Consider the following 20599-nt stretch of genomic DNA (forward strand, 5'->3'; position numbering starts at 1 on the left):
CCTGGGAATGTGTGTCCACTCTTCCAGTGCCTCTCTGTTTGGGCTGGGGTCCCTCTCATCTCTGGGCACTATGGAATCCTGCCTGTTCTGCCGCCTCCCCTGAATCTGCTCAAAGCAAGGATGGAGAGGAGATGACCTAGGTCTGGCTGGACAGATGTGTCCCAGTCCCAGGGACCTGTGACTTTTGAGGACATGGTCATGGCCTTCACCAAGGAGTGGGGGGACCTGGGGGTTGCGCAGAGGACCCTGTACTGGGAGGTGAAGCTGGAGAGGCTTTAGAACTCTGCACTGCTGGGTGAGGCCAAGCCCTGTCCCTCCCTTCCGTTCATGCATGAGATTCAACAGTGTTGCATGTAGCAATCCCTTGTTTTTGGTCATTGCTGTCTGCATAGTATTTCACTGCATGGATATCCAGTGTAATTATCCACACTGCTATTGGTGGGTATATCAGTGAGTGTCCATTCAGGAGGCAGAGGAAATTTTCAAACAGTAATTTGAACAGGGTAAATTTGATATAAAAAGTTATTGGGGCGCCTGGGTGGCGCAGTCGGTTAAGCGTCCGACTTCAGCCAGGTCACGATCTCGCGGTCCGTGAGTTGGAGCCCCGCGTCAGGTTCTGGGCTGATGGCTTGGAGCCCGTTTCCGATGCTGTATCTCCCTCTCTCTCTGCCCCTCCCCCGTTCATGCTCTGTTTCTCTCTGTCCCAAAAATAAATAAAAAACGTTGATATAAAAAGTTATTAATTAGGGGCATCTGGGTGGCTCAGTCAGTTAAGCATCTGACTCTTGATTTCGGCTCAGGTCATGATCTTCTCGTTTGTGGGTTCAAGCCCCATGTTGGGCTATGCGCCGGCAACGCAGAGCCTACTTGGGATTCTCTCTCCCTCTGTCTCTGCCCCTTTCCCCACCAAAATAAATCAGTAAACTTAAAAAAAGTTATTAACTCTAACAGGGCTAACTCTAAAAATTCTAGGGTTGAGAGAGAGAGAGAGAGTGCCAAAGGTTAAGAATAAACTCTCAAGGTGGGAGCTCTGTCCTCAAGGTTGGGGGTTGGGGTTCAGACTTTGTTGGGGAAGGTGTGTTTGGAGCGCACTGGGTGGCAGAGAAATTCTCCGGGTTGCCCAAGCCAAGCAGGAATCACCACCTTGGTGTGGCGGTAGGCCAAGGCTACAAGCAGGCATGCAGAGGGAATTAAGATGCCACTACAGGTATGAGGCCTACAGCATGATGTTATCTGTTGGGAGAGGCATTGGGAATGTCCTGCTAGCAGGGCACCTTGGGGTGCATGGTATCCACATCAGGAGGGCCGTGGTGAGGTGGTTACTAGGTCAGGACAAGGCTTGGAGCTTGCCCAAAGAATGCCTACTTTGGGCAGTCTTCCACATGTACCGTGGCTGTTGTGCAGTTGCAGGAAGAGAAACAGACACTCTTGTGGTTCTCCTCCAGTGCCCTCTGCTGACAAAGCTTAACAATGTGCTTTCTGCAAAGGAGAAATGCCTACAGGGTTCAGCCCACTACTGCAGAGCAGGTAAGAACATGGAGCTGAGAGGCAATAAATTGATAACTGCAGTGGGCTTGGGGCTGTTTTCTGATCTTTTACTTTTATAAATAGTTGCTCTAAATGTTTTTGTACACGTGTTTTGGTGCTCATAAGCATTCATTTCTGTTGGGTGCATACCCAGGAGTGGAATTGCTGAGTCAGAGTACACATGTATTTAGTTGTAGTAAATACGGCCAAAGTTTTCCAAAATCATTATGTGCTTCATTTCTTAGTCTTAAAAATTTTATTGAAAAACACTATCACCATTTCACTCCATGCTCCATTCATCACTGGATACAGGCCCGTTTTCTACCTTTGGCTATGAACAGTACTAAACCCATTAATTATACATTATTGTATTAGTTTTCTATGCTGTTTAACAAATTGCCACAAACTTGGTGGCTTAAAACAACATCCATTCATTAGCTCACAGTTCTATAAGTCAGAAGTCTGGGAGATAGTGGCTGCGTTCTCTGCTCAGAGTATCACAAAGCTGAAATCAAGATGTTGCCTGGGCTAGGCTTTTACCTGGAGGACCTGGGAATTATCTGCTTCCAAACTCATTCAGGTTGTTGGCAGACTGCAGCTCCTTGTGGTTGTAGGACTGAGGTCTCTGTTTCTTTGCTGGCTGTTTAGCCAGGGGTTGTTCTTACCTTCTAGAGGCCACAATGTTGTTCCCCTATCTTCAAAGCCAGCAATGCATATCAAATTCTTCTCATGCTTCAACTCTTTTGGACTCTTTTCTGCCACCAGCCAGAGAAAACTCCATGCTTTAAAAGGGTTCATGTGATTAGGCCACACCTACTGGAATCATTTCCGTATTTTAAGGTCAACTTAACCCAATGACAAGAGTGATAGCTCATCATATTTACAGGTTCCAGTTCTGAGCTTCCTCACCAATATTTGTTATTGTCAGGGTTCTTATTTGCTATTTTGAAGACTGAGAAACCCATCATATTATTTAAGATTTGTATCTTAATTATTCACAGTGGCCATGCTGCGAATACCAAGCATAATGCCAGGAGCAGGTAATTAAACACAGCAGGCCAGGCCCTGCCTTTTCAGCACTGGTATTTCTCTGATTACTTCTGAGCATGTTTGTCTTTTCTGGTTTGTTGGTCCAATCAAGTTTTTTCTGATGTGAATTACTGATTCACAGCTTTTATCCACATTTCTAATAGGTTCTTAGTCATTTTCTTATTGGTTTAGAATTAAAAAATATTTTTTGTTGGAGAACTTCTTGGTGTTGTGGGGGGAGGAGAGGACTTGGAATTGGGGCAAGGAATCCAGTGTTGTTTCAAGGGAAAAACAAAATGAAACAAAAATCCCATGTTCCTAAAACTCAACAATCCCACTTTGAGAGATTTACTCTAAGGAAATAACCAGAATTGGGGCGCCTGGCTGTCTCAGTTGCTAGAGTGCACAACTCTTAATCTCAGGGTCATTAGTTCAAGCTCCACATTGGGCATACTTAAAAAAAAACCAAAAAACAAAGAGAAAACAACAACAACAACAACAAACAAACAAAAGAAAATAACCAGAGTTGCATCCAAAGTGTATGCTCAGGAGTGTGCATCACAGTATTGGACACCATGAGGCAGAAAATGAAATATCTGGGCTTGGTAGAAATGATAGTGCTGGACAGATGGGGAATTTTCACCCACGCATTAAAAAACATGTTTTTAATAACAGGGAAATGAGGGAGTTAGAAAAGCATGACATACACAGTATCTCCACAAGAAGCTTTATCAAACACCCTTGGAGTGCCCAGGTGACTCAGTCACTTGAGCATCAGACTCTTGATTTTGGCTCAGGTCATGATTTCACAGTTCCTCAGTTCGAGCCCCAAATCAGGCTCTGTGTGGACAGTGCAGAGCCTGCTTGGGATCTGCTCTCTCCCTCTCTCTGCTCCTCCCCTGCTCACTTGCTCTCTCTCAATATAAATAAACATTAACAAAAACACTCCTGCAAACACCTGGAATAAGCACTGCTATCAGACAGTGGAATTAGGGGTCATTTTCATCATCTTTGCCCTCTTATAGATTTCAAATTTTTCTAAGTGAACACCAACTACTTTAAAATCACATGGCCTATGGGACATCTGTTTGTGGACCCTTTTCTCAGAGACCACCCTCCTTGTCCATCCATACTTGCAAAGGAGGTCCCCTTAGTGTCCACTCAAGCTGGGACTCAAGGGCTCAAAGGACAAGGACAAGGAGGCCAGGGAGTGATGTGGGTGGCTCAGGAACAAGGTGGGGCAGGATACCAGGACTGCTGGCCCTTCTGGTGAGTACGGCCTGCTCTGTGGCTCCAGCTGCCAGGCAGGAGAAGTGCCATTGCTGATATTATGGCCAGCAAGAAAGCAGAGATCAGGATTCTTATGCAGAAACTTCCCATTATAAAAATGCAATTTGTTACAAATCTAAAATGTAGAGGGCCATGAGTTTTCCATCTGTCTGCAAACAAAGCAAGGCATGCTTTCCTGAGCTTTCTGGACTGTCTACGCCAAGACATCAGGCCCAGCAGCTTCAGAAGGGGTAGAAAGGGCAGTTTTTGATCAGCCACCTGGGGCCAACAAGGTCCCAGGGGTAAGGAGAGTCCTTAACCTGTCCATCTGCATCAGGTCACAGCTGGGGACCTCGGAGCTTGGAAGTCACTCAGCTTAGGCAGTTTATTGCAGCCCAGGCCTCGCTAGGCTATTGAGGGAGCAGTGGCTTCTTTTACTTACACCCAGGAGACTGAACTGGGGTCAGGGGACTCTCCTGGGAACTCTGATTCAGGAATGTCCTCTGTTGCCTCCACATGTCTCACACAGAGACCAAGCAGCCCAAGGAAGGCTGGAACCAGATTGCCAGGAACTGTGTCCAGGACCTGGAGACTGCAAGGCTCCCAAGACGAGGCTGCCTTCTGGAGCCACTCATGGGGCCTCCGGCCGGTGGCTCTTCCTGTGGATGACCAGCTGGGACTTCCAGTCGAAGCTGCGGCCACAGTCGCCACAGAAGTGGCGCCGCTGGCCTGCGTGGCTCTTGCGGTGGATGACCAATTGAGACTTCCAGCTGAAGCTGCGCCCACATTCCTCACACGCATAGCTCCGGGGGCCTGGGAGTGCACGCCGGGGGTGGCGTGGTGTGCCCGGCTCCCGGGAACCTGGTGGCAGCTTCTGAGCACCCCCAACAGCCAGCACCGGGGCCCGCGTGGCCTGCCCATCCGCATGCGTCCGGTGGTGGATGACAAACACCGATTTCCAATCAAAGCCTCGGCCGCACAGCTCACAGGTGTAAGGCTTCCTCCGCGGGGTGCCGGCCTCCAGCCCTGCTCCCGGTGTAGCCCTGGTGGAGACGGAGGCCCCAGATGGGCCCTCCCAGGTGACAGGCCTGGGGCCCTGGGGTGGCTGGGCCTCTGGGCAGCGGGGTGGACCCTCACAGTGACTCTCACTCTCATCTCCTGGGGAAGGAGAGTTGGCAGTCCCAGGTAGCCCAGCATCCTTGACATTCCCACCCCCTCCCACCAGGTGTGTGGGGGCAGACAAGCTCCCACTCCACCAGGCAACAGGTGGTTCAGATCGCATGGAGAAGCACTCACCCGGGTGGAGGCTTCTTTGACCCTCTGTCCCCGAGCGCAGTACCCCTGGCTCCGACTCAACCCGTGCCTCTGGCAAGGGGGCCGGTAACCCTGCTGGGGTGAGGGACAGTCAGGTAGCAGTCCTGGCATGGGGGCCGGTGAGGGGTTCTCATACATTAGGGGCAGGGGTGGGGATCCTGGCAAATGACAGGGTGCCCCTAGGTAAGGAGGGCAAACATGAGTAAAAGCTGGGAAGCGTGCACAGGAAAGGGTTGGGCAGGGAGCCCTATAGCCAAGGTGGTACACAGGCACCAAAGGAGGGGCTGTGGCTGGTCCTCACCCAGGGAGACCACCGTGCCATACTTCTCCAGCATCGCGTCCCAGTACAGTTCCTTCTGTGACCGGTCCAGTAGCCCCCACTCCTCCTGCCAGGATGCAGCCCATCACCCTTGGTGCCTGTCCACCCCCCATCCTCTTCCCTGCTCTGCAGTGCCCTACCCTACCCATGTTCCCTGGCCACAACCTTACTAGTTACCTGGGGAAGCGGCCAGGTTACCTAAGGCTCTTTTGCTTCTTAAGGACGAAGCTGAGAAAGGTGTATGAAGGTTGGGAAATAAGGCAGAGAGAGTTGTCCTTCAGCTCACTGGGGGGTGGGGTGGGGATGCTACTAGCACCTGTCCCCCTCAGAAGCCCCACGCCATATTCTAGTCAGACACTTTGAAGCTGAGGACCCCTGGATGGGTTTTGGAGGAAGCCTAGGTGGGGACAGATGTGGCTGGCCTCACCCTCTTGCCTTGAACAGTGTGTGATGCACTGAGACCAAAAGGCCTGGGGACCCAAGAGGACCCAGCCACATCTCACCAAGCCTCTGGTTACAAAAGTAACAGAGATCCTCCCTGGGGGAGCTGCTGAGGGCTGTCAGCATTCCTAGATGTGTCGACCTGGCTGTGGAGAGGTCGAGGGCAGGAGGACTCACATTAGGAGGCGCAGCCAAGCATCTCAGGCTCAGATGACGTATGTGGGACAGGTGGTGGGCTGGCTCCTGCCTGTTGCCAGAGGGTGACCTCTGGTAGTTGAAGCTGGACCCTTGTGGGCTTTACCAGGTGATGCACTCTCTGTTCCCAGGTCTGCTCTCCTGGCCTCCCCAAATCCCATCATCTGGGGCTTTGCTGGGGTGGGAAACAAGCCTGACAGATAAGCCACTGCAGCTCCAGGGACAAGAAGGTGGCAGCCACTGCTGGAATGCTACCGGAAGTCAAGAGGCTTTGGAGGGAGTGGCCTTCCCACCCAGTTGTTTCCCACTGTCCATCAGGCTGTGGAGGGCCTGGAGGGACTTTTTAGCCTTGAAGCACATCTCAACTAGCTCTTCCCTTGGGGACGGTCCCCAATGGAATGGCTTAGAAGCAAAGTTGCTAGGAGAGGACAGGACCCCTGCTGTCCACACTCAGGAACCAAGCATTCCAGGTAGCAGGGGCCTCAGTGGAGTTTCTGTGCCCAGCTGGCCACAGCCCAGGGCTGGTTGGCCTTTTAGAAAAGCCCCAGGAAAGAAGTGGCTGCAGGTTATTTCCTAGGTATCTCCATTCTGATCTCAGGTGTGCAGGGGAGGCCAGACTGCTGTGTGAAGCTCAGGCTTTCCTGCCAGGGTTCGTCATCTTGACCCCTCACCACCTGCATATGAGGGTTCAAATCTCCAGGGGCCAGCTTAAGACTGCTGGAAACATCAAAATCACCATTTCCCTGTAAGTGAGGAAGCCAACCCCTACGAATTTCAGTCACTCTAAACCAGATTCCATGGCCTGAGGTTCAAATCCTTTCCAATTTTAGAGACCACCAGCCTGTCCCTGTCTCCCAGGACCCACAGGAGGGACCCTGACAGCAACTCCACTTCTGGGCAGCAAAGAGCACAAAAGCTGCTGGCCAAGAAGCCTGAAAAACTGACAGAATAGAGTGTCCACCAAGGACATGCTCCTCCCACTGGGGGCCTGTACCTCCCACCTGGGGCTGCTCACCTGAATCCTGGGTGGGTGGAAGGAGGTGGCGGCTGGTTCCCGGTGTCCTGGGTACCCCTCGCGGGACTGGGATGGATGTGGGGGGCTGGAAGGTGCTAGGAAATGAGGCAGGCGAGGATCAGGTGGGCCAGGGCAGGTGAGCTGGTGTTGGTGCTGCAGCTTTGGCCTTCCTCTGCCAGCAGGCAGGAGGCTACTCTGTGTGTCAGTGCCAGCCAGTCCTTTCCTCCTGCTTCCTGGGAACCCATCTCTGAAGTCTGCAGTCCCTCCTGAGTCCCATCGAGGACATTCACATTCCCCCTAGGAAACCCCCAGCCCCAGCACAACCCCTCCTAGAATCCCCTACCCTAGCTAGCGATGTCCACATATCGTCCAGGAATCCCCTGGACCTAATGTGGCTCCCACTCTCACCCATCTCCTGCCCATCAGCATCAGGCTCCTCCTTCACACTGCAGCTGAGCTGGGGAGACCCCTCCATCTGGGTGTCCTGTGGCTCCTCCCCAGAGGTTGCCCTGAGAAGTTCCACTGTCCCTGAAGGCTGGGGTCTCCCCAAGGACTCCTCTATCTTCTGTGCCGCTGGGAGCACCACTTGCTTCAAGACATGGGCTGTGATCTGAGGGGGAGAGGCAAGTCACAGAGGCTCTAGTCTTGCTCTGTCCCTCCAAGAAGTCAATGCTGGCCACACTCACCCAGCCCAGCAGCTGCCCAGGGTTATGCTGTAGGCCCTCGACCAGGGCTACAGCCTCCTCAGGGCTGCCTGGCCGCTGGCCCCGCACCCAGGCCTGGATCTCAGGGGGCAGCGTGCCCAGGAACTGCTCCAGCACCAGCAGCTCCAGCATCTGCTCCTTGGAGCATGCCTCCGGCCGCAGCCACTGGCGGCACAGTTCTCGCAGCCGCGCCAGGGCCTCACGGGGACCTGCCACCTCCTGGTAGCAGAATCCCCGGAAACGCAGGCGTGCTGCCTCGGGCTCCTCCAGAGTGGCCACAGGGTCCACAGAGGGCAGGCGTGGGGGGCCCAGTGGGGATGGCATTGTTGTACTGGGTGTCTTCTTGTAGCCAACAAAAGAGACCTGCAGGAAAGGAGGGGTCAGGGTGGGGGCCAAGAGGCCATGGCTAGGGTAAGGCAGACAGGCCCAGCCCAGGGGGCTGGTTCAGAGAGGACTCTTGCCACAGGGAAGCATGAGGCTAGGAAAACTTCATGGAGGGAAGAGTCACGGGAGCTGGCTGCTGAAAGGAACTGAATGCAGAAGAAAGCCTTGTGGATGAATGCTTGGAGGCAAGTTGTCCAATGGCATTTCCAGGAAACTGCAGGAGATGATGGTTAAGAGGTAGATAAATGAATGATCATCACAGGCTTCCAGGGTCTGACTCAGGAGCCAGGGAAAGTGAGCAGCACAGGAGGAAGGGGAGTGGTCAGTCAGGCAGGAGGCCAAGGGACAAGCAGCCAGGGAGGGTCCTGGTAGTGCCTTAATCCCTGGTGAGCAGGAGAAATGAAGGTGGGAAGAGCCATGCTAGGTTATGGTGGAATGTATGTCCCCACGATCTCCAGGACATCAGGACATGTTGACTTAAGTGGCACGTCTGCGCCATGGATCGAGGCGGGGGGTGGACTCTGAGACACCGTGCTCGCTAACCACAGAGAAATGTGAATGACTCACGCCGCCTGCACTAAGCACGTGAAAAGCAAAACAAAACAAAACCACGAGTTGCAGTTGCGTGGAGTCGTGAGCGGACACCGTGTCCCGGCCCTCAAGAGGTTCTAAATGAAACACGCCCACCTGGGCGGCCTGTCAGACCAGCTAACACCAAGGCCTGACCCCCCGGAATCTATCTTCCAAAAAGGATAGGAGAGAAGACGTTCTGCCCAAGGACGGGGAACCTGTTGTGGGCGGAAAGGCCTAGGCCTAGGCTCGGAGGTGGGGCGCGACGGGCAGGTCGGGAGGTAGGCGGGCACTCTGGAGTGCAGACAGCATCTAACGGCCGGGTCCCCAGGGGGTGGAAAAAGCCGCGCCCAATCCGGCCAGGCCCGCGCTCACCTCAACCGCTGTGTCCTGGCCGGGAGGCCACTTCCGGTAAGAGCCCCCGCCACTCCCGCCCCGCCGCGCGTTGCCATGGCGACTCCGCCCTGGCCAATCAAATGCCTGCTCGGCAAGTACTGCCCCCCCCCCCGCCCCCTTCGGACTACGTTTCCCGTGAGACCCAGCAAGCAAGGACGGGCGCGGCCTCCGCCAGCGGATGCTCATTTCCAAAGGCCTCTCAGAACTGAGAGCTGTTCCTCTTAGAGGAATCTGAAGAATCGCAGAGTTTGGGGGCTCCCTCCCGTCACTAGCTACCACTCTTCCTTTTCATCCGAGCCCTAGACTCACCAACAGCCGTGATGGAGGGTACGTTAGGATCCTGCGCATGTGCACAGCGGACCCGGCTCCTATTGGCAAGTGAGGTGGGGGGGAGGAGCGTGACCTTATGGCCATTCAGAGCTAGCACCCCACCTCCGCCCCTCCCCAGCCCCCTCTTGTGGCTTAGTTCTTGTCGCGGAGCAATCCTCTTGGTAACCGCTAGAGGACACCAGCCCGCCTCCATCTGTTTCCAAGGCAACAGCCAGAGCGTCACCCTGTCCTCCTGGGAGGCCGGAAGTGATGGCCTGGGTAGTATGGTTTGGCAGAGACTCGCCTCCCGGCGGTCCCTGAAGGAAGCCGACTCCGACCCATTAAGACAGCCTGATCTATCGACCTCTGCCAACTCTCGAGCATGACTCCAGTGAGTCCCCTGATGGGGTCCTCCATTCGACCTCTGCTGGGGACGTGCGGGAACAAGGAACGGGGAACACTCATTTACACATCAAGAAGCTGTCCCATGATTTATATACCCTCAGAGTCTCAGACGTGTCTTCAGATGCCAGTACTGCAAAGTGAGGGATGATTTCTATCCAGTTCTGGGACGCTAACTTTTTACTTTGGGTACCAAAGCTAGTAAGAATGATCTTTAGTTTAAATCTCAGTAGGCAAAGTTAGTTTGTTAAAATCACTGTGGAAAGGGGTGTTTTGCTTCCAGGAATCAAGTAGTTGAACAGTGACTTATTCAATCCTAATTTGCATATGCGTGTTTTGATTTCTTGTGATACCTAGTAATCCCTGGCTACAAGCACTCAATAAACAGCATTGGTCTTACACACCAATTGGAAGCTCTGACCATGTGCATGGCTGGGACTTGTCAACTCTTCTAAGTAATGTCATCAGACTGGGCTGTTTTGTGGGGACTTAGATCGTTTCTCTGTGTGGATTCCCCAGAAACGACTCTTCCACCAACCACTCTACGGGGAAGAACTGGTGTTCTAACAGCTTCAGTAGTTCTCTTTCTAGTCCTGTTTTAGGACTCCTCTCCCAGGGGGCTGCTGGTTTTCAAGCCTTCTGGAGTTCTGCAGTATAGGCCTTAGGGGACCTCTGTCCATTTCCCCCAGTACCAAATCAGTATTTAGCTTTCTCTAAACCAGAGATAGATCCCACATCCACTTCTAGTTTCAGAATGCCATTGCTGTTGACCTCTTCCACCATCCTTATACTTGTGGGTTTATGTTTTTAAACACTCTCATCTCTGTACCTTCAGTGTGTTTCTGAACCAAGTGAAATGTATGTGTTCAATTCATCATCTTGACCCAGAGAGCTCAAGGACACTTTTACACTCAGCCTGTTCAGGATAAAGAGCAGAAGGATTAGCCTGACAGGCCAAGGTCCAACATGACCACAGATGTTTGGGGGAGATAAATGTAAAGGCCAAGACAAGGGGGAAAGCAGGTAATCATGGTTGCTGCTCCTTAAGGACCTGGGTGGAGGGCACTGACGAGACCTCAGTACTAGGAGGGGTGGATTTGAGGAGGGTGGAGGAAGTGAGGGATACCAGGGGCCTAACGCACAGGTGAAAAGAATGGTTAAGTGGGGAGGAGACCAGTGAGGAAATGGGATAGGGCATCAGGCCCAGCTCAAGGGGTCAGAACTCCAGGAGCTTCAGTCCAAGATGCAGAAAAGGTTGGATAACACTTGCTGAGTACCCACTAGATGTTTGACAGATGCCCTTGCTCCTGAATACCATGGGCTCCTGAGAAGAGCTATCAGAGTGGGGGTTGTCTACATTGCACATCTGGGCAAACCGAGGCTGTGACCTGGGGACCCTCATGGAAGCCACTCTGGGGGAAAGTAAGATGGGGGTGACACAAAAGTGTGTACCAAAGCAGAGGAGAAAGAATGAGTCCAGGAGGGGTGGACAGTGGCTCAGGGGCCTGTAGGATACCACGAGGCCTGGCACAGAGGACCTGGACCCAAGGATCTTTGGGAGTGGGTCCAGCAGGACTCCTCTCCTTGCAAGAAGTGAGATTCCAAAAGCAAATGACAGGTCTGGCCCTGATGGCAGGGTGTGAGAATGGGAGGGTGAAAGGTCTGTGTTCATTGTACATGGCAGATGGCTACCAATCTTGGAGGTGGAGAGACTAGAGACCACCAGGCTGGAGTCAATCTTTCTGGCCACCACTGGTGAACCCTGCCTCAGATTCCCCAACCAGATTCACAAAGACTCATATCAGATAGAATTGCTGCTTGGGGCAGCCCCATGCTATCTACCCTCCTGGCTGGTGCACACCCATTCTGCCTGCCAAGGGGCACAGGTATTCCAGCCCCTCAGTGGATCTCAGACAGGCTACATATGTAGCCTTTGGCCTCTCAAAGATGTGGAACAAAGCCAACCCTGCAGCTCAATGACAACACACAGAAGGCATGACTACAATGTCCTAGGATGAAACAGGCATCAGACTGTTACACCTCACATGTTTGACAAATAAATTTTTATCAGGAAGCCTCTCTAGACTGTGTTGTTAAAGCTGTCTGAACCATGACTAGAGGCTTGGAGGAGAGACTGAGGTTGTGGATTTCCACAGTGCTGTGCAGGGATTTACACAATGTATATCCACTCCAACTTATAATTTTTGGTCTTTTCTTTTTTGTTCCCAAGAAAAGAGACCACTAACATCCCTAGGGGTGAGGCGTGAGGTCAAGACAGGGCCTGCTCTGCTGAGGGCCACAGGGAGAAACCTGGGCCCCAGTCCACCACGTGTCCCAGCCACGTGGAGGTGTCCCATGATGGGAGGGCATCACACACACGTGGCCTTAGGTAACAGCAAATCCTCTTTCCAACTGAGGGAAGAGAACAGGTGGGCACCTGCCCACTGACCCTGCAGAAACAAGTAGTCTCATCTGGTCTCCTCCAACCTGTTATCGTGGTCACCTCTCACCAGGGCAGTGGGGATATAAACACCCCTGTAATGGTGACTTTGGTAACAACAGGGCATGGCCAGGGCTGAGGCTTGGGTGAAACCTGAATGAACACATTGATGTTTGTCTCCCTCCTCCCACCCCAGGGACCTCCACCTCTACTTCCTCCACGTCCTGTGGGACTGCCATGTGCAGGAAGCCAGGCCTGGCATCGCCCAGCCTTCACACTGGCAGACTAGAGCACGAGTGCCAGAGCATGGGGGCAGAGAGATGAGCTGGGCCTGTGACCTGGATTTAAGTCCTGGGCTCTGCTCTGTGCAGCAGCACACTCCCACTCTCTGCCTCAGTTTCCTCAACTGAGAAGTGGGGATACCAGCCATAGTAGCCATCTCACAGGGCTGGCAGTTGGCACATGTTGGCCCTTATCGAGATCCTGCTTGTCACGGTGCTGCAAATACCCTCTGTAGCCTGAATCTCTCTCCCTCTCTCTTCCTTTCTTTTCCCCAGAGGTGGAAACTGAGGCTCAGAGCCCAAGGCCAACACCAGACCCCAACCTGACTTCCTATCCACTGGGCCTGCTCCCAGAAGCCTCTGATGAACTGAGGTCTTGAGAGAATATCCTGAGGGCCAGCCTGTTGGCCAGTATGTGCGCGGGCGTCAGAAATTTCTAGGACTGCCTCCCCAACATTCCAGCATTCCCCTCCTCACCTGAGTGCTCACAGTCATAACAGGCATGAAGCGGCACTCTGATTGCCCAGTCTCTGCCCACCAAAGTCCCAGCCTCGACGTCCATGCCCCCGATCTTTCTGTAGTCAGATCTCTTAGAGTTGGAGTGAGCTGGTGCTGAAATGGCAAATATCGTCACCATGTGCAGACGGCACCACAGGGCACGCACAGGGCTTCTCCAGAATGTGCAGGGCACAAGGGCATTTTCCCACAGCCTGGGGGAGGCTGCAGCTGTGAGCTCAGGCGTCAGCAGGCTTCGAAACTGCTGGTGGGCCTGAGGTGGGAGTGGGCCCAGCTACTCTGCCCAGCGTGCCCTCTGACGGTGCTCCTGAAGAAGGCCTGGCCTGGGGGCACAGGCCCGCCCCACGCCGAGGTCGCCGCACGGGCTTCTCTCCCGTGTGGATCCTCTGGTGGTGGAACAGGGCCGGGCGCTCGCGGAAGGCACGGCCACAGTGTGCGCACACAAAGGGCTTCTCACCCGTGTGGATGCGGCGGTGGCTGAGCAACACTGCGCCCTTGGCGAAAGCCTTGCCACAGTCCCCGCAGCGGAAGGGCCGCTCCCCAGTGTGCAGCAGCTGGTGCTGCGTGAGGTTAGAGCTGTGGCTGAAGGCGCGGCCACACTGTGTGCAGGCGAAGGGCTTCTCACCCGTGTGCACACGCTGGTGCTTGAAGAGGGAGGAACCCTGGCTGAAGGCGGCACCACAAAGGGCACAGGTGTAAGGCTTCTCACCCGTGTGCGTGCGCTCGTGCTGGATCAGGTGCGAGTTGCGGCAGAAACGGCGGCCACACTGAGCACATGCGTAGGGCCGCCCGCCTGCGTGGATCTTGCGGTGCTGGCTGAGGTTGGAGCCGTGGCTGAAGGCCTTGCCGCACTCGCTGCAGCGGAAGGACTTCTCAGCGGTGTGTATGCGCTGGTGCCGCACCAGCGAGGAGCTATGCCTGAAGGCCTTGCCACAGGCGGGGCACGCATAGGGTGTCTCACCGCTGTGGATGCGCTGGTGCTGCGTCAGGTGTGATGTCTGGCTGAAGGCCTTGCCACACTGAGAGCATTCGTATGGCCGCTCTCCAGTGTGGGTGCGCAGGTGCTTGAGCAGGTCGGAGCTCTTCAGAAACACTTTAGTGCACGCCCTGCATTCGAAGGGCTTCTCCCCGGAGAGGAAGCTGGGGCCTGTGTGGAGGGCCTTGCCCAGCTGATCCCAGGTAGGGGGTTCTTGGCTAGCAGGGAGTCCATGAGGCTTGAGGCTAGTTCCACCCTTTTCTCTTTCCCCAGAGGTGAGACTAGCCTCAAATTCTGGAATTTTGGGGCAGCCTCTTCCAGAGCCATCCTGCCCAAATGGCTTCTGGCCCCCATATGGCCTCGGCTGCTTGTCTGGCATGGGGCGGTTCATGAGGGCTTTCTCCCTAGGCGGGCTATCCTCAGGAGTCCTCAGTGGAGAGGTTAACCGCAGACTGACATTGGCTTCCCCGCTGCCAGGACCCAGCAGGAGCCTTTCCCAATAGATTACCGACACGCCTGTGGACTTTTTCTCCTGAGAGAGGGAGGTGCCCTGCCAACCCACTGAGCTTTTCCCACGTTCGCAGGTGCCTGTGAAGGTAGGTGCTGGAAGGGAGCCATTCTGGAAGGTCACTGGCAAAGCTGCTTCAGGAACAACCTTGTCATATGCCAGATGACAGGGACCTGAAGGCATAGAAATGGTATATCCTGGGTCATCCTGGCCAAGAGGGGGTGATCAGGATGGGCCTAGTAGGTAGGCCTTTGCTGGAGGCTACCGAATCCTATAGGCTTTACTCACAAACCCCATTTCCCCACTGCCTCTTCCCTAGCATGGTGAACTCTATGAGGGCAGGAGCAGGAGAGATCTGGTAGATAGAGGCTGTGCCCCAGTGCCTGGAATGGGGTACCCTGGGAGCTCCCCGTTGAATGGCAAGCCAAGGCCAGAGCCACCAGGAAAGGCTGATGGTAGAAAACAGGAGGGAGTCAGGCCGGAAGCAGGAGATGAAAGTGTCCAGGAAAGCAGGAAAACGGGGGACAGAAGCCTGGCCATTGGTTAGCCCCAAGCTCACACCCTCTGAGCCCCCACTCACCAGGGCTGGGCTTTCTCTGAGCATTCCTGGCTGGTGTCACAACTGTCCCACTGAGAACCCAGGGCTCCTCGCCACGCTCAAGCTGCAGGACCACCCGGGGTCGTGACGCAGAGAGTCCTGTGAGAAAACACAAGCAAGTGAGGGGCCAGGCCCAGCTCAGGACAACCCACTGCCCAAGAGATGGCAGGGGTGAGGGGCTTTGTGGGACATAGATGGTGTCATCTGATGCCTCACTGCAGGGCAGGACTCACAGGAAAAGTTCAACGGTCCCTGTGAGGAGAACCATGTTGGAAGCACCAGATGAAAGGGGCCGAGCCTAGACACAGGCACCACAGTGCCACAGGGACACTCAGCCAATTGGTGTGAAGCTGCTCACAGGCCAACAGGAGAGAAGGGGTTAGTGCTGGCAACGACTGAGCTTCCCACGGAAAACCCAGGGCCTTACCCAGCGAGGACACAAGCGCGAAGTTCTCTAACATCACATGGCAGTACAAGGCCCTCTGGGCTGCGTCCAGGAGCTCCCACTCCTCCTGGGAGAAGTACACGGCCACATCCTCAAAGGCCATCAGGCCCTACAAGAGTGGGCAGGGGAAGGCAGACACAATCTAAGCTCTGGCTGTGGGACCCAGGACCCGCCTCCCTGTCCCAATGGCTACCCCAACTAGTGTCCCTCACATGCTGACCTTCCCCCCCCGCCCCACCCCAGGGCTCTGCAACTCTGCAGACGAAACTTCCCTCCCCTCCCCTCCACCCTACCTGTCTAGGGCATACAGGTCTTCTCAGACTCCCTACCAGCCACTCTATACAAGGCAGCCAGAGCAAGCCCATGGCCTTCAGATGGCTGCCACTCCAAAGGCAGGCCCAGGGGTCCACTCGTGCTCCAGTCTTTGCACAAGGGGACCCTCTCCAGACGTGCCACGCCCTTACGTGTTCTTGTAATTAGCAATTGTACAAGTCCTAACTGTGGACCCACAAGACATGCCCATCCCCGTAAGGATGCCCGCCTCTGCTGACCTGCCTGACATTCCAAGGCTGCTCCTTCAGCCCGAAGGACCGGCTAATCCCCTCCAGTCACTATAGGACTGGCCCCAAGAGTCTGGTCGCCACACAGGAAGCCAGTTCCCCTCTCCCTCTATAGCCATGTGCTCCTCGCCCCCCATTTCCTTGGCCAAAACCCTCCCTTCAGCCACTTGCCAGACCTCCCCTGAGAGCCCCAGGGACCACCAGCCTCTTTGCATCTCCCTGGAGCACTACCCATCCCTGGCTGAATCTACGCTATTCCCTCCTCCTAAGTGTGATTCCCAGGCCCTGCCTTGGTTCCGAATACCAGGACTCTGTCCTTGGACACCTACAATTCCAGGTCCACATGATACCTCCACTCTGGGACATCACAGTCTCCCTGATTTTACTCTGAAACCTGTTTTCCCTTCAAATTCCTGTTTCTGTCTACAGCAACTCCATTCTTCTGGGTGCTCAGGCTTAAACACTTGGGACTGTGCTCCACTCCGGGCACTCGCTCACACGCCGCACCTGAGACATCAGATCGTTCCAGAATCCAGCCACTTTCCCATCTCCACTGGCCCCGTGTGCAGCGGGTGCCGTCTTCGGCCACCTGGACTGTGGTGCTGCCTGCTCCCTGCACACAGCCACCCGCTCTGCGACATTTCTCCGCCAAGCAAACGGTGGGTTACTTTAAAGTCTCTAACTTAAAGCATATCCAGGCTCTGTTAGAATCATCCCATGGCCCCCGATGCAACTCAAGCCTGCCATTTCTCTCCCGTGCTCACGTCAGGAAGCTCAGCTCCGGAACCACCTAGGCTCAGTCTCCCCTCCCAGCTTTTGCACGTGCGGGACCCTCTGCTTGGAGCTTCCTTCTACACCTCACTCCCTTGGCTGCCAGAAGCGGGGATCTCACACGTGCACGCTCCACTGGCCTGAACGCCGGGGCCTACGACGAACCGAGAGGGGAGACAAAACGTGCAGGTAAAGTCTCTCCCTGCGTCGAGGATCGGGTCCTTCGAAGAGGGATCCGGGCGGATGGGAGCCTTACGCTTCCTCTACTCACCTGGGCCCGGTCTGTCAGCGCCGCGGTCGCCATCAGAACCTGTACTTGGGGACTCGCAGAAAGAGACGGACAACACGGACTCGCCGGCTCCTGGTCTCAGCCTCCCGGGCCGTCTAAGGCAGGGTCGCTCAGGGCGCCGCCTCCCCCGCCGTCCCGGGGTCGGACAGCACGTGACTCGGGGCGCCGCCCCACAGCCCCGCGGAGCGGCCCAGGCTCCTCACGGAGAAGCCTGGGCTCGGGGCGCGACCGTCGCCCGCAATCAGGGCGTGCGCGAGACGGTCCACCGCTCGGGTCTTCCTCCCAGCCCTCGCCTCGGGTCTCCAAACCTTCTAAGAAACCGGCCTGGGGGCTCGCGGCGCTCCAGTTCACCAATACCGGTGTGGCCCAACGCCCGGTAGCAAAGTGACAGTCCGGGACGCCGGAAGTCCAGCCCCCGAAAGTCCTCATAGGCCCAGTGCACGCTGCGGACGCACGCGCGGCGGCTTCTGGGAAGCGCAGTTCCCGTCCCGCGCGGGCGGAGCCCTGCTTGATATCCGCGGCAACGTCTAGGCATCCCCGCGCGGCGCGCTGGGAAATGGAGTCCCGCAGGCGCTCCCCAGCTTCCGTGGATCCCGGGGAGTGAAGTGTGCGCTCGCCCGGCTCGGCGTCCTGCGCTCGGGGTCCTGGGCTCTAGACACTCGCCCACGCGGCGGACTAGACTTAACGCGGGACGCGCAGAAGCGGAAATTGCTGAGGTCCCAGGAGGCGACCCCGGCACCGGGCTTTAAAGACAAAGCGTGGGGGGGGGGGGGGGCAGACAAAGCCTGATAGGGGCCCCTGGGTGGCTCAGTTGGTTGAGCAGCCGACTTCGGCTCAAGTCATGATACCGGGGTTTGTGAGTTTGGTCCGTCGTCCGGCTCCTTGCTGACAGCTCAGACCCTGGAGTCGGCTTCAGATTCTGAATCTCCCTCTCTCTCTGCCCTCCCCTGCTCGTTCTCTCCCTCTCAAAATATATAAACATATATATTCTCAAAATATATATATCCCTCTCAAAAATAAATAAACATTAAAAAAATTTTTAATGAATAAATAAATAAACAAATAAATAAAAGGACATAGCCTGATGAGAGGGGCGAGTTAGGAGGGACGGTGCTTTGGCACAGGGCCTGGCTCTACCTCTGGAGGCCTGTGCCCTGGATTGACCTCTCCGTGTTTTGTAAAGGGGTTAACATCAGGTTTGCAAGCCCCTAGGCTAAATTTTTCTGGAGTCTGAATTGTTTTCTGACACTTTGCTAAGCCATCTGTTTTCCCTGCTAAACTGGACCGCACAAAATGTACTTTCCCAGACTTGCCTGTCTTTGGGTCGTCTAGGTGTGGCTGGCACATCAGGATATTGATGCCTTGGTCCTGTCTCCTGGGGACCAACCTGAGTTTCTGCCACACGTGAAAACAAAAGGAAGGGCAGTCTCAGTACACGCCCACGACTGCTGGAGAACGAGAGCTTTCCTCTTTGTTGCTCTAGTTGAGGGTTTGTTTTAGGTTTTGTTGTCAGGGTCCTTCATCTTCGTACATGAAATGGTACAATGACGTTACCCATCGTAGAGCTGTTATAAGGAAATACGGAATTAATCTGTAGAGTTCGTTCATTCTTGCCGCCTTCCTTCCTCCCTTCCTCCCTTCCTCCGTCCTTATATATGCATCTATGTCAGCAACACCTGTCCTTAGAATTAACACTATTTGTAAACCGTCGTAATGCAAGAGAGCGCGGTCATATAGACTTAAATAGGACACATCTAGCAATATTAATGAGCCACATTATACAAGTGAGGTCACACAGTTCATATCTGATTACTCCCACGAATAGAAAGGCAGCAGCCGATGTAAAGGTGCAGCTAAACCAAAGGCCGATTCTTAACCACCAAAACCTGTTTATGTGCTTTCATTTCATACTTGTGTCTAAGTATTTAGGTGAGAATTGATGTAAATTCACATGAGATAAAGAAATGTGCTCTCCAGATAATCACAATGCAAGAGACCACAACAATTTTGGAATATTTGTGTGTAAACGTTGCTCACTTTGAAAGAATTTAAGAAAATGTAAGTATTAAATTCGTGATTTTATCCAAAGCTTAGAGGCATTAACATTTCAAGCACTCTTTGAATGTTTGGAGACATTTAATTTCTTATTTAAAAAGTATCCCTATGGGGGCACCTGGCCGACCCAGTCACTAGAGCTTGCAACTTTGGATCTCAGGGTTGTGAATTTGAGCCCCATGTTGGGTGTAGAGGTTACTGACAAATAAAATCTTGAAAAAATAAGATAAAATAATATAAAATCATCCCTGTAATGTGGAATTAGTTAGACTACAGGAATCTTGATGCCTAATATTGAGAGAAATGCTCATTGTTTGATAAATTCATAATTTAATGAATTGGAAATGAATAGCAGCAACAAATCTTCCTCTGTACACAAAATAGCTCCAATACATATACCTGGCTCCCATTCTACCCTGAACAAGATGGCACGGGAGATGGGGGGTTATGGGGGGTGTTGTCTGTGGCAGGTGCTTGGACCCTACCCACTTGGTTGGACATCTGTGAGCTCCTGTTCCCCTATCAGTAAAAGCAAAACAGATAGTAGTAAACACTCGCCTTGGGCTGAATTGTGTAGAGCACTGATTCTTTCCTTGGCTGGGTTGAGCCTACTGATGAGCTCATTGAAGGCACTCTTTGTTTCTATTACAGTGTTTTTTATCTCTAGCCCTAACTTTTGATCTTTTCTTAAGAGTTTCCATCTCTTTGCTCACAGTATCCGTCTATTCCTGTATTTTGTCAATTTTTTCATCTAGAGCCCTTAACATCTTAATCATTGCTATTTTACGCCCGTCTGATAATTCCAACATCTGTTCACATCTGAGTGTCATTCTGATGACTGCTTTGTGTGTCTTCGGGCTGCCTTTTTTCTTGCCTTTTGACCTGCCTTGTCATTTGTTGTTGAACACCAGACACATGCTTGTTAAGAGGAACTAAGGCGACAGGAGGTTTGTATGAGGATTTATGGTAATATGGATAGGAGGAGGGCTGTGTTTAATGTTTGCTGTAGCAGGGGGTGCTGGAGGCTTCAGATTCCTCTAGTGCCCTAGTTGTTGTCTCTTCTCTAGACTTTGTGCTCTGGTAAGTATTCTTCTTTGGAGAGAGTCTGTGTCTTGCATCTGTTTTAGTTATAGTGCACTGTTGTTACACTGGAGCTCCACTGATGTGGTGTATGGGTGACAGGGGAGAGGAGCATACTAAATCTTCCAATGAATACTCGGTCTTTAGTGGGACTGGGCCTCAGGAGTATATCTCCACTCCTATAGTTTTCTTCCCTTCTTTCTTTC

General features: G+C 53.7%; 3 protein-coding genes across 12 annotated transcripts in view; all 3 read right to left on the reverse strand.

Annotated features, from left to right (window-relative positions):
* Window positions 1–4329: 4329 nt before the first annotated feature.
* On the reverse strand, window positions 4330–9602 carry ZNF446 (zinc finger protein 446). Of its 3 annotated transcripts, XM_040465275.1 has the most exons (7): window positions 9473–9602; window positions 7796–8176; window positions 7518–7719; window positions 7110–7204; window positions 5441–5525; window positions 5122–5211; window positions 4330–4983 (listed from the first exon to the last, which is right to left on the reverse strand). In XM_040465275.1, exons 1-7 carry the CDS (start codon window positions 9575–9577, stop codon window positions 4457–4459), a joined length of 1485 nt encoding a protein of 494 aa, XP_040321209.1. In that variant the 5' UTR covers window positions 9578–9602; the 3' UTR covers window positions 4330–4456. The 3 variants fall into 3 exon arrangements, with proteins under 3 accessions (XP_040321209.1, XP_040321208.1, XP_040321210.1); XM_040465274.1 differs by having other exon boundaries at window positions 4330–5211; XM_040465276.1 differs by lacking the exon at window positions 9473–9602 and having other exon boundaries at window positions 4330–5214; window positions 7796–8167.
* Window positions 8157–17974, reverse strand: ZNF324 (zinc finger protein 324). Of its 4 annotated transcripts, XR_005787362.1 has the most exons (6): window positions 17241–17974; window positions 15621–15747; window positions 15176–15292; window positions 13073–14768; window positions 9473–9896; window positions 8157–8176 (listed from the first exon to the last, which is right to left on the reverse strand). XR_005787362.1 is itself a non-coding variant. In XM_040465267.1 (5 exons), the coding sequence occupies exons 3-5, from the start codon at window positions 15739–15741 to the stop codon at window positions 13330–13332; spliced, it is 1677 nt and encodes a 558-aa protein (XP_040321201.1). In that variant the 5' UTR covers window positions 15742–15747; window positions 16963–17123; window positions 17241–17356; the 3' UTR covers window positions 11882–13329. The 4 variants fall into 4 exon arrangements, 3 of the variants coding, with proteins under 3 accessions (XP_040321201.1, XP_040321200.1, XP_040321199.1); XM_040465267.1 differs by lacking the exons at window positions 8157–8176; window positions 9473–9896 and adding an exon at window positions 16963–17123 and having other exon boundaries at window positions 11882–14768; window positions 17241–17356; XM_040465266.1 differs by lacking the exons at window positions 8157–8176; window positions 9473–9896 and adding an exon at window positions 16706–17123 and having other exon boundaries at window positions 11882–14768; window positions 17241–17356.
* Window positions 17479–20599, reverse strand: part of LOC121023416 (uncharacterized) — a 35106-nt gene continuing 31985 nt past the window's right edge. For 4 of the 5 annotated variants that reach the window (XM_040465310.1, XM_040465308.1, XM_040465309.1 and 1 more), the window contains exons 3-4: window positions 18572–18653; window positions 17479–18001 (exon numbers count right to left, since the gene is read on the reverse strand). In XM_040465310.1, coding sequence (XP_040321244.1) covers window positions 17500–18001; window positions 18572–18653 — 584 coding nt within the window. In that variant the 3' untranslated portion in view covers window positions 17479–17499. Of the gene's footprint in view, window positions 18002–18307; window positions 18824–20599 lie in introns of those variants that run through there. The other variant, XR_005787370.1, reaches the window with a different exon arrangement.

This window comes from Herpailurus yagouaroundi, unplaced genomic scaffold (genome assembly GCF_014898765.1).
Source record: "Herpailurus yagouaroundi ecotype Mexico unplaced genomic scaffold, PumYag 557, whole genome shotgun sequence".
In the NCBI taxonomy this organism is placed as follows: Eukaryota; Metazoa; Chordata; class Mammalia; order Carnivora; family Felidae; genus Herpailurus; species Herpailurus yagouaroundi.